Source organism: Peromyscus eremicus, chromosome 7, assembly GCF_949786415.1.
Source record: "Peromyscus eremicus chromosome 7, PerEre_H2_v1, whole genome shotgun sequence".
Classification (NCBI taxonomy): Eukaryota; Metazoa; Chordata; class Mammalia; order Rodentia; family Cricetidae; genus Peromyscus; species Peromyscus eremicus.
In genome coordinates this window covers 69,811,803-69,831,338 of record NC_081422.1, presented here as the reverse complement: position 1 = coordinate 69,831,338, position 19,536 = coordinate 69,811,803, and the positions used below count along the sequence as shown (strand labels likewise).

General features: G+C 45.6%; 1 protein-coding gene across 1 annotated transcript; it reads right to left on the bottom strand.

Moving 5' to 3' along the window:
- Positions 1 to 1,685: 1,685 nt before the first annotated feature.
- LOC131915644 (RNA polymerase-associated protein LEO1-like) lies at positions 1,686 to 16,150 on the bottom strand. The gene is made up of 9 exons (XM_059269057.1): positions 14,406 to 16,150; positions 13,628 to 13,773; positions 12,618 to 12,702; positions 9,906 to 10,000; positions 8,415 to 8,549; positions 6,112 to 6,244; positions 4,640 to 4,826; positions 3,031 to 3,116; positions 1,686 to 1,739 (listed from the first exon to the last, which is right to left on the bottom strand). The coding sequence occupies exons 1-9, from the start codon at positions 14,484 to 14,486 to the stop codon at positions 1,686 to 1,688; spliced, it is 1,002 nt and encodes a 333-aa protein (XP_059125040.1). The 5' UTR covers positions 14,487 to 16,150.
- Positions 16,151 to 19,536: the final 3,386 nt, after the last annotated feature.

The window sequence follows — 19,536 nt, the reverse complement described above, 5'->3', positions numbered from 1 at the left end:
TACCCTGTGGTGGACCAATCAGAATTGAGACAAACAAATGCTAAATGCTCTACAACATTAAGGATAACTTACATCACTTGTATATAGGTTGCCAATTTCCTTGCAGCAATGCCAGTACCAATCCCTGTTTGACAAGACTTCTGTTGCCCCACTCCTGCCCAGTCAGGAGTTCAACCCCCATCTGAATCCGGAGTTCCCCTACCCGCTATCCTTTACTCCTTAAAAACCCTGCCATAACTGAGCTCAATGCTCTCCCTGATCCAACCGCTGTGTCTGAACAGACAGGAAGCCCAGCTCAATCTTGCAATAAAGGCTCTTTGATTTTGCATATGAACTCGGACTCCTGGTGGTCTCTGGGCGCTCATGGCGCAGGCATACAAGCCCTGCCTCAGCCTCCTGAGTAGCTGCAACCGCAGACCCGCGTCACTTTGCCCAGCTGAGCAATACATTTATTCAGTAGTCTGGAGAGTCTAGATTTGTATGCCTAGGAATTGCTGCTTACGAAGTGTTTCCCTGACTGGGGTGGAATGCCAACACACAGCCTGAGGCAGTAGCATCCCCGTCCAAGGTCACCCATTGCCTTGTGTGCTAACTAACCTAAAGCCATAAGCTCTTTAAAAAGAAAGCTTACTGATTCCTGAGCTACTCTTTCCTATCTGTTAGGAACTCCATCTTTGTATCCTCCCCAAATCCTTATGCTGAAGATGGGCCTTTGGAAGGCAGAGGGAGAAAAAGTATGCACGAACGTAAAGCCCCTGTGAATTCACATACCCGCTTTATTTCCAATTCAGTCTTGTGGATGAATTACATTTGGTTTGGTTTTGCTTGGAGCCTGAATAGACCTTTATGGCAGAGCATGTTTTTCTGTCCTTTGAAGCTGGGTATTACATAAAGTTTTTCTAATACTAACAAAGCAAAACACTAAATGCTTTGTAAGTAGAAAAGCAATGAATTTTCTGACATTTAAATAACAAGTTTATTACCCACCCAGTTTATAACAAAGAAAAGTTTCTTTTGAAGACTATAGGCATTTAAAACATACTGTACACCAAAACAAATAACTATTAAAGTTCATATTAAAGTTCATCAAATATCCTGTATTCAGACTTTTAAAAAAAAATCTCTTCAGTTTTAGAATTCTAACATTCATTACATCTTCCTTCAGGAACAAGCTTATTGTGGGGAGGGGCGTGAATGAGAACCAAGTATAACAGCACATACGTATGAAGCAGCCACTGTGACGCCCACTGCTTTGTATGCTCATCTGATTTATTAATAAACCTTCTTAAGAGATCAAGCTTACTAATTCCCAAGCTAGTCTTTCCCGCCTATTATAGACTCAGAATTTTTATCCTCCCCAGATTCCTATACTGAAGTCCTAACATGCAGTAGTGGTGGGACTTGGAGATGGGCCTTTGGAAGGCAATTAGGGGTACATATATTAGGTCCCCAAAGTGGGACTCATCCTGAACTAGTGGCTGTCTAAGAGGAGACATGGTTTCTGCATGGCCAATCTCATTCATTGGTGCATGTGGGTCAAAACAATCATCCTTGCTTTAATATATCCGAGAGGCTTGGGCTGTCCCTAAGCAGTAGAATGCATGGACAGGAAGCCCTAGATTCAATCCCAGCACAAACAGGAAACTGAGGACTATTTAAGGATAGACACCAGCGCACATTTCATTTCACACTTCATTCTTCCTCTTCAACCCTTGGTCTCTTTCTGGAGGGTTCATCTTCTAAAGAAATATGAGAGATGGGTTATAAAATTCATATAAGACATTTCTGGCAGCCTTGTCCAAAGCAGTTCTGAACTGAAAGGAGAAATCTGCCCCAGAGACTTGTGTTCACCCAGCACCGTCTCTGAGCAGCTAGGCTCTTGGGACTTGCGCTTCTCTGGGTGGCCGTCATGGCAGAGGGACACTTTTCATTCAATATGGTATTTCTATCCCATTACTAGAGATACATTATTTTGTTTCAGTTCCTCTACAAAATTAAGCATTTTAAAGTCTGATTTTAAAGGCTGGAGAGATGGCTCTTGTAGAGAACTCAGGTTCGGGTCCCAGCACCCACATGGCAACTCACAACCATCTGTAACTCTAGTGGAGGGGTGGAGGGGTTCCAACACTGTCTTCTGGCCTCCACAGGCACTGCATGCGTGTGTTATACAGGTAAGTAAAACACTCATAAATTAAAAAAATTTTTTTTTTTTTTTTTTTTTTGGTTTTTCGAGACAGGGTTTTTCTGTGTAGCTTTGCGCCTCTCCTGGAACTCACTTGGTAGCCCAGGCTGGCCTCGAACTCACAGAGATCCGCCTGGCTCTGCCTCCCGAGTGCTGGGATTAAAGGCGTGTGCCACCACCGCCCGGCATAAATTAAAAATTTTAAAGACTGAATTTTAAGAATGCTCAGGTATGTTTTACGTGGATTTGTTTAGAAAGGTCTACCTATGTACATGCACATTAAATATGAATTAACAAGTAGCCACTATTTAACATTAATGCAGCTGCCATGCTTATCCCCGCTTCTGGAACCTAGAGCAAGTGAGGTGACACTCAGAAGACACTGAATTAGTGTGTCCTAGGAGCGACAGCCCTCATGCAATTATGACTCCCGATGTCTTTGGGGTCTAACAAGGGAAAAGGGAAACGAAAACTCGGTGGGAAGCAGTACAGACTGAAGTAGCCCCCCATGGCTGCTCCATCAAACGGCAGGCACCTGTCTATTCACACTGAGCATGTGCCGTTCTCTAGAGGAGCCTTAACGCCTCAGCCGGCACCCTGCCTTATACTCTACTCTGTGTGGCTGAAGTGCCTCGCCCCGGCCTGTGATTTTGCAAACTTCATCTGTCAGGAGTGTCTGTGGCCTCCCAAGCCCCACCCCTGCCTGCCAGGCAGCAGCCTCTGGCTCTCCTTGCACTGTTTTCACTGAGTGTCAGTGAACTGTGCAGCTGTGCTCCTGATCTGTGAGCCGGCTCTGGATCCAAGGTGCCCCTAGAACTGAATGAATGTAGCCTTCTCCTGTCACTCACGCGTTTCTTTGCTTTAAGTAATCTTCCGGCCTTATCTTTAGATCCTTCATCGTCATCGCCATCTGAGGAAGACAGGGCTTGTTCCTCTGAAAGCAAAGGGATTTTTAGGAAGGGGGTTGACCTCTGGAGGGCCCCACCTTTACCTGGCTGCAGCCATCTTGAGTTGTAAACTACCGTGATTGCCTGCCTTCCCTGCCACCTTCCAGCACACTATAGATGAATACAGCCGTTCAAATGGCTGTGGAGCCTTCTGTACAGAGCCGGCACCATCAGGGCCAGGCATGTGATGACACCTTCAGTATTTATTCCTACAGTTCGGTGCTTCCTGCTTTGAGTGAAAAGCGGCACTGTCTGGACCCAGGTTGCAAGGATCCAACACTCTTGCTGCCATCCTTGACCATAACTGCTGCTGTGTCTGTTGTTTTAAAAATGGTAAGCGGCACTGGTTACCGGGCAAAAAGGTCATGAGGCACGACAAAACCCAGTATCAGAGCTTTATTAGGAGGAGCGGGGGACAAAAGAACCAGGCCTGGGGAAGAAGCTCATGCGGAGAGGAGAGAGAGAGTGAGAGTGAGTGGGGGAGGAGAGAACAGAGAAGAGAGAGGAGGGGTCTATATCGGCTTTTTAAGGATTCCCGTGCACACGTGCAGGTAGGCTTAGGAGCTACGCCACACATGTGCTGACTGTGCACAGTCATGCAGCTGGGGTGGCGGCAGAAACCTAACAGTGTCCCCAATAATCTGCCTCCTGCAGTCCTCACTGGCTGGCCAGCCTCATTGCTCTCAGCACGTTCTGCTAGGCTCTTCAAGCTGGATTTTCCCGGGACAGCCTTCAAAGAAGACTTACTCCTGAGTTTTACTTTTGCTGAATAGTGTCACTCATACTATACTTTTCGAGAAATAAATAAGATATTGGCTTTTTTTTTTTAAGTTTCAATAAATACAACTTTCACATGAGCTGAATGACAGCTTGAGATATTCTCAGGTTGAGCACTATTTGGTACCCCAAAGCCTTATAGACGCATTGTTGTGGGGTTTCCATTTGTTTGTTTTTGTTTTGTTTTTGAGACAGAGTCTCTGTTGGCTGGCCTGGAACTGGTCAAGTAGCAGCCCAAGCTGGCCTCGAACTCAAACTCTCCTGCCTCAGCCTCCAGAGTACTAATTCAAGCTTCTGCCACCTTGTCCAGTTGTTCATAATATCTTTCTATCTGTGTGAGGGCATCAGATCTTGCAGTTACAGACAGTTGTGAGCTGCTAGGTGAGTGGTGGGATTTGAACCCAGGTTCCCTGGAAAAGCAGTCACAATGCTCTTAACTGCTAAGCCACCTCTCCAGCCCCCAAATACTGAGTTCCTAATTGTGCTAATATATACATTTCCCTCCACAGGTACAAACCATGTGTAAAACAGTTGTTGAGGTTTCTGGAGATGTCTTGTTTTCAATTAACCTTTTCTATGGGTGAGTAGCCCTAACCAAAGCAAAACGGAAGGGGGTGTGTGTTCTACAATCTTATGTAAATAACATGAGCAATTTTAATGAAGATGAAGATCCCACCAGAGCAAAACTAGGCCCTGCCTACTAAAATGAGATCTGACATCAACACCGACTTACTGTGGACTGCTCCTCGGTAATGGTTTCTAATGGTAACTAGTCTGGAGGCCTTGTCTTCCTCCTCTTCTCCTTCCTTCTCCTCCTTCTCATCACCGTCAGGCTGCTGGATGGTGGAACTTGGAGCTGGCTGGTTCTTCCTCTTCGAGCGGAAGTTCCGTTGAGTGGACACCCTCAAGCGTTCTTTTTTCTGAAAAAAAAAAAAAAAAAAAAAGCAGGAAGGCATCTTAAACCTGGAGTCCAAGACAAGCCGATGTGTTGGAGCCCATCTGGGTTTCCTGGTGGCTTTGCCCAACATAAAGAGGATGACTGGACCACAGGCCTGAGTGCAGGTGTTTGTTAGGGTCTACACTTGACTGTATCTCCCAAGGGGGAGGTCTTTGCTCCTCCCCTGGGCATTGTCATAAAAAGCCCTTTGGAATAAAGTTCAAGGCTGGTGGGTTTGGACCCAGGCCCTCCGGAGGCTATCCTGTGTTTCCTATCTTTCCTCTCGTCATCTAGGTCTCTCTTTATAGCTAATATTTCTCACTTCTCCCTACTCAAGAGTACCCTGGGCCACTAAAGTGGCGGCTGGTCCGCCACACCTATGCAATATGGTGAAAGTTTCTCCATCAGAAAAGGGGAGGAGGGAGAGGGGAAATGGAGCTCCTTTGTGCCTGTTTAAACCCGTTTTTAAAGCGGTTTGATGCCGTGTCTCCAGTGCACAGCCTTCTGCCCTGCGTTGCTGGAAGCCCACACCGCAGATGGTCTGGTGGGGTAAAGGCCACACGAGTGAGAATGCAGGAGAGGCCCCTGGACTGTCCTGACCAAAGCTAGCACAGGCACGCCCCTGGGATCTGTGTGCATCCTCTGCTGATGCCACTGAGAGCTCAGAAGTGGCCAGCGTGAGAAGAGGGCCCTCTGAAATGACCTTCTGCAGCCATCAAAGCTGGCTGTGCTCATCCCTGAGCTGCAGATCCTGACCTGCTGAGGCTCCACCAAGCTTCTAAGCTTCTCGGACATCCCTACTGCAGCCTTCAATGCAAATAATATAAATAATATTTTATACACACACACACACATATATTGGGGGGGGGGGGCTGAGGCAGGGTTTCTCTGTGTAGTTTTTGTGCCTGTCCTGGATCTCGCTCTGTAGACCAGGCTGGCCTCGAACTCACAATGCAAATCCTATTAACCCAGCTTCTGCCAACAGGCTGAGGAAACTGCCAATTTCTTAGAACTGCCCACCCAGCATGCCACACTTTGGAATGAGAAGAGCTGAGCCAGTATCAAGTCGGAAAGGTTCTTAAGGCCTTCCTATTTTCTTCTTTTTTCTCCCTGTGTTACCCAGGAATCAAACCCAAGGTGTTGCACATGCAAGGCAAAGCATTCTGCTTCTCAGCTGTACCCAAAGAACTTTTTGATTTTTTTTAACTTCAGAAAAAAAACAGCTCTTCATGTACAAAAGGTCCCAACATAAAGCTTACCAGACATACCTGAATCAAATCTGTGCGTGGCCACTCAGGGTCACGACCAGCCATCGGTAAGATTCTAATCTGTGTCTTTGAACTTCTGCTCCCAGATGACAGGGTCATCTTTTTATATGTAGCACTGTCTGTACAGTGAGGTCTGCCAGGAAACGAACAGGAAATATCTGTCTCACTTTGATCGAGAACACCCAAACTGCCCATGGGTAATGACCTCACACTTGGGCAGAGCAAGGAGGGAGGACCACAGTTCCCCTGTGTTCACCACTCAGGGAAAGGGAAGTGGACTGACCCAGAGTGCAGGGGAGACGCAGGTGGCCAGATCAAGTGCTTTTTACAAAGAATACACCCAACTACAATCACAGACAAGGGTCACGAAATCTCAGATTCAGGAGGGTGGAGCATGCACTAGCAGGGACATTTTGAGAACTAAAAGATGTTCCTGCCACCCAATAAAAGGAGGAGGATGGTTTTCAGAAGTAGGTGGCCAAGTGTGCGATCCTGTCTCAAAAAGAAAGTGAGCCACAACGGCATGAGGGGCCTCAAAAGCTCAGGACGAGACAAGAGTCTCAGCATGGAAGCAACCTGTAATCACATCCCTCAGGCAAAGGCCAGGAGGACTGCAAGCCTGAGGTGAAGATGGATAGTGAGTGAGTTCAAAGCCAGCCTGGGTTACACAGCTGTACTGTCCCAAACGGTAAGTGCCTTCCTGAGTATAGCAAGACAGCTTGTAACTGGGTCCCAAAGACGGAAGAAAGGACCTAAGGAAGGAAATTGTGCCAAGCAGTCAAACGCTACCCCAGGGCAGGGCTCAGAGCAAGGTTAGGAAGCAAAAACTAAGAACTGCACACGTTTCAGGATACTTCTAGAGACATTCATCAGCAGGAAGGTTGAGCACTCACTGTGCAAGGTTTGTGTGCTATTTGACACAACACCCCTGTGACATACATCTTATAGCCAAGGGAACTGCAAATTGGTGAGACCCTCAAGACTATATACCCTTGCAGTTGTTACAGTCATTAAAAAAAAAAAAAAAACCAACACCTTTACCAATAATATACACCCCATGGTCCCTTATTTTAAGTTTATAATTGTTTTAATTTACAAAGTTGGGCAACCATGACCTGTGGTGATATTTTATTTGTGCTGAAATGTGGTGATATTTTATTTGTATGTTAATAAATAAAGTTTGCCTGAGCCGGGCGGTGGTGGCGCACGCCTTTAATCCCAGCACTCGGGAGGCAGAGCCAGGCGGATCTCAGTGAGTTCGAGGCCAGCCTGGGCTACAGAGTGAGTTCCAGGACAGGCTCCAAAGCTACACAGAGAAACCCTGTCTCAAAAAACCAAAATAAATAAATAAAGTTTGCCTGGAGATCAGAGGACATAGATAGCCAGCCATAAACAGAAGTCAGGCGGTGGTTAGCACATGCCCTTAATCTGATCACATGGCAGGCAGAGTCTCTGTGCTCAAGGACAGAGCCAAGCGTAGTGACACATGCCTTTAATCCCAGTACCAACCACAGAGACCTGGAGGTCTGTACAGACAGGCAGTGACGAGGAAGTGAGGTAGCTGGGTTAAGAGCCTATGAGAGGGCAGAACAGCAAGGCAATAAAGGCACAGGTTAGACAGGAAGATGCTCTCTTGGGAAGCTACAGTGGCGTGGTGAGCTAAGGTTAGCTGATGGCTACTCCTATTTCTCTGACCTCTACGGCTTTCACCCCTGTATTTGGCTCTGTGTTTCTTATTTAATAAGACTGTTTATCTACATCTACAATGGCCACAATCTGATTTTAAAATACTTCAGCATCCTCAAAGGAACCATGTTGCCACTGCCATGGTAAATGCTGTACCTCTCAAGGAAAGCTGGATCCTAGTCACAGGTATGCCCTTAAGAGGACGGGCCATAGCACTAAAGCTGGCCCCGTGTCTTGAGCAGGCCCAGGCTACAACTGCTTTGGTCACACCTGCCGTGGGCACACACCAGCACCACATTCTGGTGACAGTTTAGCTTTCTTGGGTTAGTTTCACTAGCTGGTTAAGGACAGATCAAGCAGCAAGCTACAATGGCAAGTCTTTTGTAAGTGCCCTGGCCATTGAGCAGCCATGGACCAGTCCCTTGTGAGTTTTCATAGCATGAGCTGGTTCCCTGAGAAACTTAAGAGTTAACTTTAGAAACTCATCTTGGAAGCAGGCCCGGTGGCCGGTGAGCTGCACTCTGGAATGACGTCAGTCAGAAGGGTCACGCTTTCCGCATCACAGCTCAGCTTTGCTCTTCAATGGCAAGTAGCAAGGCGCGTACAGAGAAAGTTACCTAAAGGTAAGCCTGGACTTAAAGATGGCTTGTCCGCGGAGACCAGTGTCTTCCCGTATAAACAGTTGGTTGTGGTTGTCTTGCAGTGGGGCTTTGTAGATATCAAACACTTCACTGCCTAAATGCAGGGACATGCTGGAGAGGGGAGATAATTGCGGTATTAGGATGCTTAGTGACTAGCACAGGATCCTGACCTCATATAGAATTCATAGGAAAAAAGAAAAAAAAAAAGATGCTCTCAATAGCCTCCTTCCAAGCTGGGTGTGGAAGTGTCTGCCTGTAACCCTGCAGGGGAGGTGGAGCATGAGGATCTGGGCCAGGATGAGCTGTGAAACCCTGGCTTTAGTTTGTTTGTTTGAGGCAAGGTTTCACTGTGTAGCCTTGGTTGGCCTGGAACTGGCTATGTAAGTCAGGCTGGCTACAAATTTACAGAGATCAGCCTGCCTCTGCCTCCCCAGTGCTGGATCAAAGGTGTGCTCTACCACACCAGGTGAGACCCTGTCTTTTGGTTGTTGTTTGTTTAGTTTTTCAGGGTTTCACTGTGTAGCCCTGGCTGTCTTGGAATTCACTTTATAGACCAGGCTTGCCTCTAACTCACAGAGATCCACCTGCCTCTGCCTCCCAAGTGCTGGAATTAAAGGCATGCGCCACCAACCCCCAGCTGAGATCCTGTCTTAAAACAAAACTGAAATCAGGTCTTTTTGTGGTAGTTTGAATAAGCATGCCTCCCTCCCTCAACGTTCTGATGTTTGAATACTTGGTCCCCTGTTGTGGCTGCGTGGGTAGGTGTGGCCTTGCTAGAGGAAGTATGTCACTGGGGGTGGGTTCTGGGGTTTCAAAGCCCCAGACCCAGTTAGCCCGCTGTCTGCTTCCTGCCTGGCCTGAGAGATGTGAGCTCTGAGCTGTTCGTACGACCATGCCTGCTTCCTGTTGCCAGTTTCCATGATGGACTCTTATGCCTTTGGAACTGTAAGTCCAAATGAACTCCTCCTTCTGTAAGTTGCCTTGGTCATGGTGTTTTATCAGAACAATAGAAAAGTAACTAATATGCACTTCAGAGCAAAAAGTGGTAGAACAGACTTTTCAGCTTGAAATAGAATTGTCTTACAGTATCTCTCAATCTGTATCTTTTAATTAGCAAACTGAATTGCGTTCTCAAATAGTTTCAACTTAGGCTCTATAGCTCAGTTGGTAGACCACTTGCATGTACCCATGAAGCACTGGGTTTGATCCCCAGCACTGCCAAAGAAGGTTACTTCAAATTACTCTGATGTTTCAAAGGGTAGGCTTTCAGCCAACAAGACAGATAAAAGGGATCTGATCGCATCGAGCCAGATCCAAGCTCTCCCACTGGCCCAGCTGGAAGGCCTTAACTCTGCTTAGCGCTCTCAGGTTTCCAGGGTAATGCCAGCAGCCCAGGTTTTCTCAGTGAAGTCCTCCACAGGAAATTCCGACTGATCCAGGCCCCTCCTCAGGCGTTCCGACACTCACCTTCCATCAGACCACTTGACTATCCGAGCGTTGCTCTCTTTAACTCTATATCCTTCTTCATCCCGGCCTACCCTCCAGCGGATAGTATTTTCCACCTGGTTCGAAAGAAAAGGTATCAGACAACCAATTTAACTAGCCATGTGTTTTTTTTGTTCCTCAAATGACTCATAACCGTATGCCAAGAATTGATGGGTGGTAAGAAAACGGCTGACTCAGCAGCACGGCCACCGATTTGCAACAGGTGTGTCTGGGCTTCTTGGTTAGGCTAAGGAGGCCCAGGTCAGGGCAGTGGGAAGAGAGGTTAAACAGGATGCAGCCTGTAGCCACAGCTCAAACCTAGCTCCTCAGGAAAGAAGAGGTAGGTTAGTCCATACAAGGTAAGTGGCTGAAATTGACACCTCATCTGAGGGTGTAACATAGTGGTAGAGCACTTGCCTGGCACATATGAGGTCCCCCAGTTCTGTTCAAACCTTTTAAAACATTTCTTAGGGAATATGGTCCACAGAATCAACTAAGCAGGCTTCCCAGGGACTCAGACTGAAGTGACTGTCACAGTCCCTATACAGGTCTGAGATAGGTCTTCTGTATATATGTTATGGTTATGTAGCTTCGTGTTCCTGTGGGACTCCCAACAGTGGGAGTTGGTGTCTCTGACTCTTCTGCCTGCTCTTGGGACCCTTTTCCTCTTACTGGGTTGCCTCATCCAGCCTTGATATGAAGGTTTGTGCCTGGTCTTATTGTAACTTATTATGCCATGTTTGGTTGATATCCCTGGGAGGCCTGCTCTCTCTTTTTTGAAGGAAAATGGAGGAGGAGTGGATCTGGGGAAAAGGGGAAGGGGCCTGAGAGGATTGAAGGGAGGATAAAATAAAAGAAATCCCTCCTTTTCCAAAAAAACAAGTGTCTCTTAGGGCCAGTGACATGGCTCACTGGGTAAAGGCTTGCAACCATGACTGACTACCTGAGTTGAATCCCCAGGACCCACATAGTGTGAGGAGAAGACTTCTGCACATTGTTTTTTGACCCATGTGCACATGCATGTACATGCTCTTGCACACACAAATATAAATTTCTTAAAGAACAAGTGTCTAATGAGCCAGGCGGTGGTGATGCATGCCTTTAATGCCAGCACTTGGGAGGCAGAGCCAGGCGGATCTCTGTGAGTTCAAGGCCCGCCTCGTCTACAGAGCAAGATCCAGTACAGGCACCAAAACTACACGGAGAAACCCTGTTTCAAAAAACCAAAACCAAAAAAAAAAAAAAAAAAAAAAAAAAAGTGTCTAATGAGATAAGATCTAGACATGACTTTTTTTTTTTTTTTTTTTTTTTTTTTTTTTTTTTTTTGGTTTTTCGAGACAGGGTTTCTCTGTGTAGCTTTGCGCCTTTTCCTGGAACTCACTTGGTAGCCCAGCCTGGCCTCAAACTAGACATGACATTTTAAGTTGTTTTAAATACTAAACAACTAGGAGCTAGAGACATGGCTTAGCAGTTAAGAGTATTTGCTGTTTTTTCAGAGTACCCATGTTCAGTTCCCAGTACCATGCTGGGCAGCTCACAACCACCTATAACTCCAGCTCCAGGGAAACTGACACCCTCTTCTGAAGGTATCCACACACACATGGTGTACCTACACAGATACACACAGACACACACACAAAAAAAAAAAGAAAAAAAACAATTAGCAGCAAATTAAAATCTGAGACCTATACTTAGTTCTGTTTGAGTCCAAATTAATTCATGAAATGGAAAACTCCAAGTCACAAAAGACTACTAAAAATGGACCATCCCACCATTTGGAAAGGCAATATCCCTACATGAACAATGGGAGTACTTGTCATCCCAGGTATTCTCGAGAGAAATCCCCCGATGGCAAGGTCTGCTTCTGTGCACAAAGTCAGTCTCCATGAGCAGACACTTCTGTGGTGGGAGGCTGCTCGGAGGAAGCGTGGAGACAGGCCCGTACACCTTACAGCATTGTTGATCTGCGGGAAGCTAGTGATTTTCAACAGTTTCTCCCTTTAGTTCAGTTAAAACTTGAAATTGAGACTGGGCTAGTGGCACACGCCTTTAATCCCAGCACTCTGGAGGCAGAGACAGGCAGATCTCTGAGTTTGAGGCCAGCCTGGTCTACACAGAGTGAGTTCCAGGACAACCAGGGCTGCACAAGAGACCCTGTCTCAAAGAAACGAAAAATAAAAACTGAAAACATTGGGAAAGTGTCAATTCTAGAGGAGAGAGAAGGTATGTGCTTACTCCCTAAAAATCCGGAAAGGCCATTTACTTCCATGTTCTAGAGTTATTTGTTGAGTAAGCAGGAAACATTAAGAACATTCTCAAGCTTGGGTCTCGTGTTATCATCCCTGTGTTTACTATCTAAGGAAAAAACTCCAGGGGCTAGAGAGGTGACTCGTGGTTAAGAACACCTGTTGCTCTTTCAGGGGATCCAGGTTCCCAGCATTCACAGAGTGGTTCACAACCATCCATACATTCCAGTTCCAGAGGATTCGGTGCCCTCTTCCAACCTCTGCAGGTACCAGGCACAAACATGGTGTACCTACACATACATGCAGCCAAAACACTCACACACATGAGTTAAGTAAATCTAAAAGAAAAAAAAAATGTAAGGAAGAACTTAACCTGTGGCCACAGTTACTCAGAAGGCTGAGGTGAGGGGGCACTAGAAGAAAAAAGGAACAGGAAACGGGGTAATACCTTTAATTTCAAACTAGTTTTGTCTTCCTCATAAAGCACTTTCTCATCTTCAAGTTCATCTTCATACAGCTGAGGATCGAAAGGTCTAAAAATTGATGCCGTATTAGTCATAATTAGTGACTGATTGACTATAAACCAACCGTCTCTACCACATGCGTCACAGCCAACAAGTAACTTCACGAGAACCTTCAAGTATGCCAACATCTACTTTCTTGAAACTTCTTTTTAAACCAAACTTCCTGAAATAAAATCCAAACAGGGCTCAAAATTTAAAACTCTCCTTGAGGAAACACATCTTAGAAAGCACAGATAATAATACCTGGCCCATCCATATTCAAAAAAACCAAGACCTCAGTGCTGTCTGAAGGGTTATAAACCCAATGAACATCTTCAAAAGTGTCCCTTGAGCCAGGCATTGTGGTCCACTCCTTTAATTCCAGCACTCGGGAAGCAGAGGCAGGCAGATCTCAAGGCCAGCTTGGTCTGTGTATGGAGTTCCAGGACAGCCAGGAAAAAAAGTCCCTTAGCTTAATTAGCCAATATCTTGGCATGGCATTTTTATATTTTTAAAGAATATATAAATAAAGATTAACAACAAATTGAAACCTGAGACCTCTGTTTAGCTTAGGGACTAAAATTTACCCCATGGAGTTTGTACCGGAGTACTTTAGTTAAGAACGGCCAACACTATTTTGTTGGCAAAGTCGCTGTCTGGTCCAGATCAGTGTCGTTTACCCTGACCACCCATGGTTTCTCTGGCATCTCTCTCTCTCATTCCATATTTTCAGCTTTACGTGAGTGACACGTCACATGCCATCTGTTCATTTGCAGCGGAGTATCAATGGCTAGGAAGACGGCCAGCATCCTAATTCTCTACAGTAGCTTAGCCTTCTCTTGTTTTCAGTCACATGAGAAACCTTTCATCTTATGATTGGCCGGCTCCTAACAGTTAATTAATATTTTAAAGTTTTTGTTTTCAATCCCTTGAACGTTTTATTCAGTTCTCTTACTTGGGTTCTATCCTGAGGAATCTAGGTAGTTTAACAAAATACAATTCATTCCCTAAGTCAGAGTTGATGCTGGGAATTTCTATTTTTATTCTGGTTTCAGAAATATGCCGTTCCACATGCTGGTTCTGAGGCACTCTGCGGCCGCCCTAAGGGAGGGATCAGAATGGGAGAACGTGAAGAGACAGGAGAAACGTTCCAGCTGTGCTCTGCATTTGGCAGACACAGGTTTGAAAGGAAGTTAAGTCAGACACTACTTCAGGGGTAGTCAGCCATTCCTTCATCCAAATCTCTCCCCCAAACATCACCCCAACCACACCCACAAAGAAAAAAAATGCCATGGGGAATAAGGGACATTATCCTGCATTACTAGAAAGATGAATTTAGTTGGCATAGCTATTTTTCTGGTTTGCATGGCATTCAAGGGGTATAAGGAATTCAACCCTTCACTGTTAAGGAACGACTAAAATCAGAAAAGATGATCAACATTGCCCATACAGCACAGCACAGGTGTGGATAAGAAAGACCTTTTAAACCAAAGGTTCTCGTGTCAAGAGTCTCTCAGTCCTGTGCCTATTGGCATGGACCTCATTCTAATGGTTCCTCCTGTGCCTTCTAATTATTTCCCCAGATGCCCAGTTCAGCTAAGAATGTCACCACACGGTTAGTCCTCTGTGAACACCCCCCTCCACATGAGAGACAAAGCTCGAATGAACCTCTTCTGAACTTTTCCTCTCAGCTTTCAAACCCGTCATCAGTGGTATCTGGTGACTGTACTCACCTCAGGCCGTCTTGGGACAGGTGTTTGCTGGTCCACATCACTCTCCGAAGAAATGTCATTTATATCTCCAAACAGATCCATGTTCCCACTATACTCTTCAGTGTTGAGGGAATAAACACTATTATTGGGTCTAACTCAAATTATTTTTAAAATGTTTGTTTTTAATTAGGCGCGTGGTGGGGGGAATGGATATATGTATGAGTGCAGGTGCCCATGGAGGCCGAGAGTCAGAGCCCCTGAAGCCAGAGTTATAGAAGGTTGTGAGCTGCCCCACATGGGTGCTGGGAACTGAACCTGAGTCCTCTGCCAGAGCAGTGCTCCCCGCAGCCCCCTCACTAAAGTCCTCTAGGTAGTTCCTCAACACATTTCCAGTATTCACAAACCGAATCTCCAGCTGCCTCTCCAAGCCTGGCCTTCAGCAGCCTCACTAGAATGTCTTCAGAGAAGGAAGGCGGGGAGGTCACCAGGGGAGCCACTTTGAGGACGGTTCCCAGAGAGCTGGGCATGGTGGTGTTCACCTGTAATCCCAGCATTTAGGGCTAGCCTGGACTACATGAGACCCTGTCTCAAAAACAAAAAAGATGGTTCCAGTAATTCCACTGATTATGAGGCTTGCGTGTGGCCTCTCCATTACGTCACAGCTGCGCTGTGGGGTCAATGAGCTACCGCCTCACTTCCGAAGTTGGACTGTGGATAATGCCATGTTTTTTCTGCCTCGCTGTGTCACTCACTGTGAGGGAAGCAGCTACTTTAATGTGAAAATACCCACTGCCTAGGGGGGACGCCTACCAGTGGTGAGAAACAGGAGATGCATGAGCTAGCTCCGAAACTGATCCTTCAGCTGCAGACGGGCCATCAGAAAGTGCAGTCCTGTGAGAGTATCTGAACCAGAACCTTGGAGCTAAGCCATCTCTAGGTTCCTCCCCCCGCAACCCCAGAATCTGAGTGAGAAACTGCTATGTTGTTCTAAGCTGTGGTGCACTGGGAAAATTTATCACACAGCCAAGATACTCAACAGTCACCCAAGAAGCACTTTCTCCCCTCGTCTGTATTTTTTTCCCATTCTCTTTACTCTCCAGGATCCTAGAGGGCCTCCTACAGTCTCAGGCTACTGAACTTGGAAGCTTGGGTCCTCCACACTCACAGGATGCACCACAATGACCAGCTTTAAAGGGGTTATCAACTTGTCCAGTGAAGACATAACGGAGATGCAGGGGCCAACAGGCTGCCTGACTTCAAACTCTGTCCAGCTAACGATGCTTTCAAAGTCTCAGCCTTTCCAGCGGGCCCTCTGCATGCCTCCATCCACCATGGAAAGCAGTGCTATCGCCGTGACTGACAGAAGCTGTTTCACACTGACTACTTACCTGTGCACAGGAAGACCAGCATCCTGAAACAGTAAACCGTCTAACAGGACAGCTTGCCAATAAAGTAAAACCAGATCCTAGCCCTGAAACATATCCTAGATTTTAAATACACCACCAAGTTTTTAGCACATTTATCTATTTGGGTACATGTGTGGCGGTCAGAGGATAACGTGAAGGAGTCAGTTCTCACAGGTTATCAGGTGTGGCAGCAAGCATCCTTATCCAGAGTCATCTCCGTGGCCCTACTAAAAGACCGAGAAGACCCAAATAACCAATACCTTGAGTAAAAGAAGACTACACCACAAAATGCAGCTAATCAAAACAACAGGGGGAGGGTTGGGCAGCAGTGGCGCCCACCTTTAATCCCAGAACTCGGGAGGCAGAGGCAGGCGGATCTCTGTGAGTTCGAGGCCAGCCTGGTCTACAGAAGGAGATCCAGGACAGGCACCAAAGCTACACAAAGAAACCCTGTCTCAAAAAAAAAAAAAAAAAAAAAAAAAAGGGAGGGGCAGGTATTACAAACATTCAACAACTTAAACCAAATTAGTTATTTGACAATTACAAACCACCAAAATTTACTAAAGAAATAAAAACAGTCCTATTTCTTTTAAGAAAACCAAATTGGTAGTTTTAAAAACCTAAAAAAAAAAAAAAAAAAAAAAGAAAAAAAAAAAAAAGAAAAACTAAAAAACTAGGGAATGGTAGGTAGCACATGCCTTTAACCCCAGCACTCAGGAGGCAGGTGGATCTCTTTAGTTTGAGGCTAGCCTGGTCTAAAGATTGAGTTCCAGGACAGTCGAGACTACACAGAGAAACTGCCTGAAAAAACAAAACAAAACAAAACAAAAAACAACACCACCTGAGATCCAGAGATTCCATTGGGTTTTATAGCTGGGCATACTTAAGCCCTAACAAATCAACTTACATGGCAGATCTGTGATAGATTCGTTAGGGTTATTTTCTCCTATTTTGTCCTTACAGAAAAAAATTTAAATGTTATGAACAATCAAAATTATTTTCTTTCTAAAAATGTGGCAGCAAACCAGACATGGTAGCATACCTACAGTCTCAGCGCTCAGGAAGGGGACGCAGAAAAGGGCTGCCGAGTTTGGGAGCCAATCTAGGTGGCATACCGAGAACTGTCTTTAAAAAAAAAAAAGAAAGAAAGGCATGGTGGTGGCACACGCCAGTAATCCTAGCAATTAGGAGCTTAATACAAACAAAAACAACAAAAAAACACACACATAAGTTCAAGGACAGCCTGGGCCATACAGTAAAACACTGCCTAAATAAAAATTTTAAAAAATCTAACACGCGTAAAGTTACAATTAGGCAGCCAGGCAGCGATGACGCACACCTTTAATCCCAGCACTCCCGAACTCTGGAGGCAGAGGCAGATGGATCTCTATGTTTGAGGCCCACCTGCTCTACAGAGTGAATTCCAGGACAGCTGAGGCTACCCAGAGAAGCCCTGTCTCAGAGAAAAAAGAAAAAGTTAGGCTTAAAGTTTTTTGCTAGGTTATTAAAAATATATATATATATAATTGTATAATATATTATATATAATTAGATAACTAAAGCCGAAAGGTGGTGGCGCACGCCTTTAATCCCAGGTCTCAGGAGGCAGAGGCAGGTGGATTTCTGTGAGTTTGAGGCCAGCCTGGTCTAGAAAGTGAGTTCCAGAACAGCCACAGTGGTTACACAGAGAAACCCTGTGTGGAGAAACTTTAAATAAATAAACAAACAAACAAACAATAATACAGAGAACAACTCTCAACTCCAGACCTGAGAAAACACAGGGAAGAGGTAGAATTATTAGATTTTAAATATTTAGCCAGGTATGGTGGCTCACACCTGTAATCCCAGCACTTAGGAGACAGAGGCAGCAGGATTACTCTGAGTTAGAAGCCATCCTGGGCTACAGAATAAGACTTTGTATCAAAATACAAAAAAAAAAAAAAAAAAAAACCCTCCCCGCGAAACGAACAAAACAACTTAAAATACCTCAGGGCAGGGCCCCGAGTGTAAGAACAGACGTTTTAAAGGATCCCTCCTACCCGAGGAGAGCAGCTGTCCACTGGCCTGGTGACTCGGGTACAATGAGGTTGGTTCTCCTGGTCACACTCCCTCTGCTGAGGAGGAGAAGGGCTGGTGGACCCCTCACAGAAACGCCAAGCCAGCAGGAAGCCCCTGAAGGGCCCCAGGAGCAAACAGGAAGGAGCTAGTCTCTCCTCTGCTATCCAGCCTTCCGGTCTCCCTATAGCGCCCCCACCAGGGTGGGCATCTGGTAAAGCTGAACACCGCCTTCCGGTCTCCCTATAGCGCCCCCAACAGGGTGGGCATCTGGTAAAGCTGAACACCGCCTTCCGGTCTCCCTATAGCGCCCCCAACAGGGTGGCTGGTAAAGCTGAAGACAGCATCAGGCTTGGAGTTAGGGGAGGTTGGTAACTGACAGCCTAGGAAGGGGCACACACAGGCACACACGGCCTTGGGAAGGATGGAGGCAAATAAGGCTTTTTAAAAAGTCATTTAAAAAAAAAAAAAAAAAAAAAAAAAAAAGCCTTGGGCTGGAGAGATGGCTCAGAGGTTAAGAGCACTGGTGAGTTCATTTCCCAGCAACCACATGGTGACTCACAACCATCTGTAATGAGATCTGGTGCCCTCTTCTGGCCTGCAGGGATGTGTGCAGGCAGAACACTGGATAAATAATAAATAAATCTTTAAAAAAAAAAAAAGCCTTATTTAATATGTATACAGTGTTCTGCCTGCGTTTTAACTATGTAAGCCACAAAATACACAAGAACTTAAAATTTAAGTTAGGAAAGGGGTGTGATGGTGATTCAGGATTTTTCTTTAAAGAACAAAAACGATAACCATGCACGCTAATCATGGAGCTAAAGATCAAAATTAGGGTCTGGGGAGTGCTGCTCCTGCAGAGAACCAAATTCAGTTCCCAGCACTCACATCAGGCATCTCACAACTACCTGTAATTCCTATTCCAGGAGACCTGATGCCCTCTTTTGGCCTCCTAAGATAGCCTCCTCCCCACACACATACACATAAGTAAAAATCTCAAAACAATTTTTTTACATTTCATTCATTTTAGCCGGGCAGTTGTAGCACATGCCTTTAATTCTCAGGACACAGAGGCAGGCAGATCTCTGTGAGATCGAGGCCAGCCTGGTGTACAAAGCAAGTTCTAGAACAGCCAGAGCTGTTACACAGAGAAATCCTACCTCAAAAACAAAACAAAATAAAAATCACTCATTTTACATTAATTTTTAAAAAATATATATGATTTACTGTAATTAAGCAGGTTGAATTGTAACCCTATACACAAATTCATGTCTACACAGAACCTGAGAATGTGACTTTGCTTGGGATAGGTTTCTGCAGATATAATAGTTAAAATGAGGATGCGCTGGATTTAAATTGGTCCTATGGGTTCTGGTTCTTGCCAACAGAGTGCAGTATAAAGAACAGGTGCACAAGAAAGCAGCCATGTTGACAACAGGCAGGTGTCACACCGCCACAAGCCAAAGAATTGAAGGAAAGGCAGGATCCTTGCCTTGGGAGGGGGTGCGGCTCTGCACTCACCTTGATTTCAGACCTCCAGATTCTCCAAAAGTCTGAGCATACATTTCCACTGTTTTTAATTTTATGAATTTGGGTGTTTTGCCAGCATGTATGTCTGTGCATTATGTTCATGTCTGGTGTCCAAGGAGACCAGAAGAAGGCACAGGATTCCCTGGGACAAAGGTCAC

Bases quoted from the DNA above. Each gene is read 5' to 3' on its own strand.
- LOC131915644 (XM_059269057.1), bottom strand. From the start codon at position 14,486: ATGGATCTGTTTGGAGATATAAATGACATTTCTTCGGAGAGTGATGTG. The intron at 13,774-14,405 runs GTGAGTACAGTC...TCCCTCCCTTAG, and splicing joins CTGTCCCAAGACGGCCTGAG to GGCGGCCGCAGAGTGCCTCA. The intron at 6,245-8,414 runs GTAACTTTCTCT...GTTTCCTGGCAG, and splicing joins AAGTCCAGGCTTACCTTTAG to ACCTCACTGTACAGACAGTG.